This window comes from Alligator sinensis, unplaced genomic scaffold, assembly GCF_000455745.1.
Source record: "Alligator sinensis unplaced genomic scaffold, ASM45574v1 scaffold120_1, whole genome shotgun sequence".
Taxonomy (NCBI): Eukaryota; Metazoa; Chordata; order Crocodylia; family Alligatoridae; genus Alligator; species Alligator sinensis.
Genome location: NW_005842752.1, coordinates 193242 through 200277, shown reverse-complemented (window position 1 = coordinate 200277; position 7036 = coordinate 193242). Strand labels below are relative to the sequence as shown.

General features: G+C 43.5%; 1 protein-coding gene across 5 annotated transcripts in view; it reads left to right on the top strand.

Moving 5' to 3' along the window:
• Positions 1 to 7036, top strand: part of FOCAD (focadhesin) — a 293131-nt gene that overhangs the window by 206980 nt on the left and 79115 nt on the right. For all 5 annotated transcript variants that reach the window (XM_025216584.1, XM_006034585.3, XM_025216583.1 and 2 more), the window contains 3 exons: positions 1819 to 1869; positions 2567 to 2650; positions 5374 to 5506. In XM_025216584.1, coding sequence (XP_025072369.1) covers positions 1819 to 1869; positions 2567 to 2650; positions 5374 to 5506 — 268 coding nt within the window. The remainder of the gene's footprint in view (positions 1 to 1818; positions 1870 to 2566; positions 2651 to 5373; positions 5507 to 7036) is intronic.

Sequence of the window (7036 nt, the reverse complement as noted above, 5' to 3'; positions counted from 1 at the left end):
CATATGTGCATTTTGTATGGTGGGGCCACAAGTGCCATGAGCCACCTGAACCCTAGCTGCTCAACTAAGGAGAAGGGCTGGCCATTGACAGCAAGCACCTCCCCAATGCTTTGGATGACGTTGCTCACCTCGGGAACACTCCCCCCCCAAACCCCCCCCATGTGCCCACTTTTCCCCCACTGTTCCAGGGTGGCTTGCCTCGGCTTTGGGGGGATGATTCCCCCTTCTTGGGCTTTGGAGGGAGAGGGGGAATTCTTTTTGAGCACACTCCCACTGGTGTCAGGCTGAGGAAGGGCAAGGGCGTGGTGTCTGCGGAGATGCTCATGATGCTTATGCTTTTCGCTCCCTTGCCCCAGTTGGTTTTGGCTCAGCAGTGCAGGCAGGTAGCATATGTGAAGTTATCTGCGAGCTCAAAATTGATCCCAGACCATGCTACCTGCTCACTTTTAGGGTGTGGGTGCGTGTGCGGATTTTGCCTTTGCCCCCTCCTTAGCAGGCAGAGGCGCAGCAACAGGAGGAGCGAACTCAGCTGAGCCACTTGCCTCCACAACCTGTACCTCAGCTTCCTCTGAAGTGCCTTCTGGGGAAGGAGACCTGGCTGTAGGGGAAACTTGAGGTGTGTGGAGCACAAACTCAGATTAAACTCAGATGATTCCCCCTCCTTCCTCAGAATTTCCCTTGCTGTGGCACTCAGATCCAGATCCAGCTCCAGTTCTTCCTCTGGCACTGGAAGGATCAGCTCGGGAATTGAAATTGGGGTGGAGGAGATTGGGGTGCTGGTGCTGCTTGTTGTTGTAATGGTGGTGGTGCTCAGGGTTGTTGTTATTATGGCAGGTGTTATTGGAGGGGATGCAGACACTGCTCCCATCTCCTTGGTGCTGCTAGCAGCAGAAGTGGGATGGCTGCTAGTTGTTGGAAAGAGGCTGCATTTAAGTTCTGGGGCAGGAAGGCACTTAGAGCTCTCCCTCTGCCCCCTCTTTCACCCCAGCCAGAAGAGTGGCCACCTGCCTTTTCAGCACACTTCATGTTTGATGTGCTGGAAAATCTGTGTTTCTGTAATGCAATGTATATATTTATGTAACATATATATTCTGTAATATATGTTGTGCTTTCCTGAACAGTCAATGCAGACTGGCAGGGAAAACATAGATTTATTTTATGTGGAGAAAGAATTACAGAGAATAACAAAAACAAAAAGATGATTTAAGGGGGAGGAATAAATTGAAAGGAACAGATTAGGAAAGGGTATTGGGGTATTTTGGAAAGGATTGGATACCACTTGCTAGGAACAGACTAGCAAGTAGGAAGTGAGAGCCTTCCTGATGCTCTTGATGGTGCTGGAGGACACACTCAGTAAGCTGACAAAGCTCATTTCAAACAATACTTTTATGCTCCTTCTCCATCCCTCCCCCAGAGCACTGGTATTGAAAGGGACCTCAGGGAAGGATCACAGTCAGTGTCCAGCAACACGTCAATATCAGAGCAATCCTTCCCTCCTCCTCTCCTTAGTTTGTATTTCCCTGCAAACCCAGCTTCGAAACTCGAAACTGTTCAAAATTTTCAAAACATTTCAAGTGCCCTCATTTCACTTCAAAGCTGTTTCAAAGCTTTGCGTTTTGATTCAGTTTTGGTGTTTCAAGCTTGAAACGCATCAAAACACCTTCGAAATTGAATGTCCGTTGAAATTTTGCACAACCCTAGTATCCACATGTTACTCTGAAAAATATGTAATGTCCCTGATCCTTTGCATGCTTTAAGTTTGTCTGTTACTTGAAATTAAAGTTGTTTTTTTGTTGTTGTTTTTTGTTAATTTTATAGAAATTTAAAGTTCAAGTTGTCAGCTTCCTTTGGAGTCATACTCAGAACAAGGTAAATGAAGGATCAGAAAATGTTAAAACGTTCAGTTTTATATGTTAAAGATACTTTCCCCTCCCTCTGAAAATATTACTGTCAGTGTCAGGTACCTATTTTCTGATATATTTTCTTTCCTGTCCGTCCTACTGACTGTTTCCCCCTCACCCCTCCACTGACTGAGCTTGGTGCCTGTCAGGGATGTGAGATTTAGAGCCTTACATATCTTTTCTGCTCCTCATCAGCACAAGAATATAGTGCAGGCAAGTACAGCTCAAGGTGACAAAAGTATCTTCAGTGTAGACCAAGAAATGGCCTGCAGGCTGGATTCTGTCCATGGGGCCACATCACCTGGCCCACAAGGCTTGCCACAGATCTGGAAATTTGGTGGTGGCAGTGTTAATTATCACAATTTCCTTGGCACTCTGTACAGTGAGAGGATGGGTCAGTTTTCATTAATTTTACCCTTTGCAGTTGAGGATGCCTATATGGATATTAGTTTTGATCTTCCCCAGGTGTACGTTACTATCTAAAGGAAATAATTAGGGCTATGCTTCCTGGGAGACTTCATTACACATTAAAAAAGAAAGTCACAGAAGAATTTGACACTCAGCTGCTAGTGCATAAACTCATTTGGCATTAATGGATAGCCAGAGGGTTTCTGTCCCATTTTGCAGCTAATGTTTGCTTTGCTTGTGATATTATTGTCTCCTAGGATCCTGTTGTAGCAATTTCAGCGTACAAATCTCTGTCTGAATTTGGTTCTGAGGAACACACCATCCTTCATCTTCCTGAACAGGTATGTAACAGGGGACCAAAGCCCTGTTATGGAGAAAAGGCTGATGGGCAGGAGAAAATGACATGGCACCTTTTTAAGAGCAGAACTTTTGTGGCCCAGAGGGGTAAGGACTTGAACAGGGGAAGTGCTGTGAAAGAGCACAGTAAGAGGCCTTAGCCCTGGACCCTATAGAGAAAAGAACCCTGATCAGGGGAAGAAGGAAACCATGGCAGATGTACTCCAACAAACTGCTTCATCAGATGCTGCACTGAAGTTGAGCTCTGGGCTAAAACTGACTTCCAGACTGCTAACTGATGCAGGAGCTGCAAATGGTCCAGGCCTACCTTTGGCAGAGATGGCCAGAGGCAAAGATGTTAAAGGGATAATAAAAAAACCCTTTGTCAGAGCTGCCTATCAGGGCCCAGATGATTGGTGAGGGTGGGACTGGACCACTATACAAGCTGGGCCAGGAAAGCAGGGGCATGCTGACCTGGAGTGGCAGGGAGGAAGGAGCTCTATGGCTGAGTGAGTAAGCTCTGGCCCAGAAGAGAAACGGAAGGGACACTATCAGAGGGCAGAGAAGTCACCCTCCTGCAGTGGGGGAGTGTGCCTAGATGGTTAAAATTTTGTTGAAAGTTATTTTTGTTCACTCAGCCTAGTGTGTTTTGAGTTAGAGCTTTTGCTAGGAATGTACTGAGTTTGACCAGTGGTTTGGAAGTGGTTGAGAAGGGTGTTTGGAGGCCACACAGTAGGATGCTTCGGCACTCTGCAGCTGGAGCCCTGGCAAGGGGCAGGGATGCGAGGAGGGCTGTGGCTGAGGAGCTGAGACCCAGTTAGTGGGCAAAGTCTGAAGGCTACAACCAGAAGAAGAGGGCCAAGGCTGGGAAGACCTGAAGCCTGGACAGCAGGGCTGGCTTGAGTGAAGTGATTCAAGGAAAGGAAACCGAGTAAAACCTGTGAGGCATGGTGGTGGCTATGGGGAGGCTGAAGGCCACAGTTAATGCCTGTAAGGCCATAATTGGGAAAATGGAGGGGGGTGGGGATGGCTTGAGAGGCAATCAGTTTCACATAAAGGGAAAGCAGTACAGGAGGAAGATAGGAGTATGGGCAGATGCTGCTGTCTTCATGGCTGCTCACCCCAGGCAGCAGTAATGGCTCCTGTCCTGGGCCTGGGTTGAGGCCAGGGCCAGGGCCAGAGCTGCAGGAGCTGGCTGCCCTGGGCTGGTACTAATGTTCAAGTTGAGGCTTTTTTTCCTGATGTTGAATGGGGGGAAAAGCCCTCATCTTGGATTCTAGTAAATACAATAAATACTTCAGAGCAAGAACAGGTGCTACCTTCTCAGAAATGAAACAGAAAAGGAAAGGGCAAGACCACGCACAAGGTGGGAAATACTTGCTAGGTAGATAGGATCCGCCTGAGGAAAAATGAGCCACATTGGCTCCTAAGAGAGTTATAAATGAATTGATGGCCTGTTTTGGTGAGCATGGGTCATTGATTTATAGCTTCTGAAAGTGTTTGGGAGTGGGTTTTGATTTGTCTGGGAGTAGTTGTGGACATCAGCTCTGGAGGGCTGTCTCTCAGAGAATGGCCCACTGAACTCATGCTTAAAGTTTCTGTTGGGAAACTAACTTGCTTCTTAGATACTTTATGCTTGTTTTGAATACAGGTGCTATCTTGTGTGCTTCTGTGTTCCTAAATTTCAAGATATATGGTACTTAGCCTTCCCCAAAAAGGAGGCAAGGTAAAAAGAAAGTGATGTTAGTTGTTTGATGCATATATAGAGAACTGTTTCCTCTTAAATTTCTTCCTCAAAAATGTAAATCTGTACCCTTATGGAATGGAAGAATATAGACTGCCACATGTCAGGTAATCTCTCTGAGTTATTTTTTTAAATAACCTTGTGAGAAACCGAGTGGACAATAATGGGTAATCACTGCTACTTCATGGCTATGCTAAATACTTCTGTATGTTTTGATTTCCTGCAGTATTGCAAAATTGCCTCCATATGGGTGCTACAACTGTGTATTATGAAAAGATTTTTAAATATCATAAATAACTTTAAAATTAAAATCCATACTTTACGGAAACTTATAAAGCAGTGTCTGGTGGAAACTCAGGTATAAACAAAGTTTATTTTTTATCTGAAAAGCGAAGAGACTGATTAAGGGTAAACCTCTAACCACTGATACAATAATAAATAATTGTGTGCTGGCATATAGTGATAACTAAACTCTGTGTACTGTTCCCTTTACATCAGAAAGAGAATCCATTTGTTTATTTAAAAGTATGATCCACTAAAAACTACTGCAGTCTTTAATGCCGAAAAAAAGACATTCCTGTGAGCCTTCTTCTTTCAGAAGGTGCTTTACAGGTTGAATTCTAATGTAAAATAGATCCTTTTCCTGAGTTGTTACAAAGAAATCAGACTAAGAATCAAATCCAAGACTCACTAGAATGAAGAGTATTACCATTCTGTTCCTAAATTTATTGATTAAGTTTTACCACAAATGGTAGTTCAGATCCATGAGTCTCACTACTTTTGTAAATCTGTTCTGCACCTTCGGTCTGGTAGAAGACAGCTGTTTACCTTCTCAGCTTAAAGACTAGTTGTTTGAACTAAAAGGTGATCGTTATCTTCATTATTCTGGACCATGAAGTTATATATGGATTTCAAGTGAGATATTTATTTCTCCTAGTATTTTATTTATGTTTTTTACTATTCAATGTGTTTGACATCACTTAGGCAAGACCAGAAGTTGATCAGCCAGAAGAGATGGATGTCACTGAAGAGGAAGAAGAGAAGGGGATGGACCTTTCTGTTCCTGGCTCTGCTTATATCAAACTTTTGTCCCTAACACCTTCTGTGATTTTACCAGGTAGTTTACATTTAGCGATGAAACTACGATATAGCTTTATAACCTAAAGCTGCTTGCAGATGTGGAATCCCTCTCCCTTTCTCCCCCCCAATAGCACTTTATTTTAAACTCAGCGCACTCCTGTGCCAAGCCCAGCTCATGCCCAGAAGTGGCAGGGTGCTACTTGCACCTGTCTTTTCCAATGTCTGTATGGATCGGGTGCTTTAGTGGGGCTTTTTTTGTGCTTTTGTCTAATAGCTGATTAAATCAACTTTAACTAAAAGCGCCAAAAAGCCATGCTGAAGCGCCCGATCTATACAGATGCTGCAGAGCCGGGTAGAAGTAATGCGCTGCTGCTTCCAGTAAAGTGTGTTATTTTATTTTTTTCCTATGCCTGTCAATGCCCCAAATGATTATGTTAGGGGGATCCACTGAAATGGAGACTGTTGTGGGGCTGGGGCCTTATTTGGTTTGTCTTCCATAAAAATAGTATCCCAAAGTAGGTCACAAAGTTAAAGAATACAGTCTTACTTAAAAAAAAAAAAAAAAAAAAGCGGGGGTGGGGGTGGATACTGCATTTTTACAGCATGTACCTTCTTTCCAAAATCCAGCTGCTGGAAATTAGTGTGTGCATTATATGTGAAGAATATGGCAAGAGCAGTTTCTCCTACTTATCAGGGGAAACTGAAAGTAAAGTCTGCCCATGATCCACAGAGAACAGAGTGGTGAGCGGGTGCTGCTACTTAACTACTGCTACCCAATTATTTACCACAAGGAAAGATTCCTGCCCCCACCCCAGCTCCCTTCCCTCTTCATTCTGCTTTTCCTAAATAAGGTGTGTATCTTATTCCAGGGCATATTGTGTATGAGGAAATATGGTATTGATATAGGAGGAAAGGTGCTAATGCTAGAGACAGGTGTTATGATATTACTTAAGAATACTATTTTAGAATTCTATGTTTTTCTCTAATTCCCTAGCTAAGGTTGGCTGCAAGTTACCAACATTGTTCTCTAATTATGATTTAGGCCTAAAGCGGAGAACTAGAGGAATCATGTCTAAAAGGCAGCTCTGTTTTTTCAGACATAAGACTGTACAAAATGGAAAGTTACAGGTTTTGTAAATTTGTTTTTTCTTGTTTGTTTTTTTAATTTTCTCAGCGCTGTTATGGTTTGGAGGTTTGTTTTTTGAATAACGTTTATGAAATGTTTTTTCATACCTTAACTAACCTCAGTGTCAGGTGAAGAGATTGGGTGTGTAAAATAATGATAGACATCCTCTTGGAGTCACTGTATCTCTATAGGGATGGGGCTATGGACTCTGAGCTGCTGCTGGATAGTAATCACTCACAATTTTCTTACTGTTGGCTGAACTCAGGAACCCAGGTGCATCTAACGGAGGATATAGTTAGGCAGTTAGTATGTCCTGGAGTGTTTCCTAAAATCCCCATTACTGCTATAGCAGGTAGACTGGAACTTCCACAGTGATTGTTTGTGAGTGTTGGCTGAAACCTCGCTTTTCCTGACTGAATCCATGACCTTTTTCACTTTTGT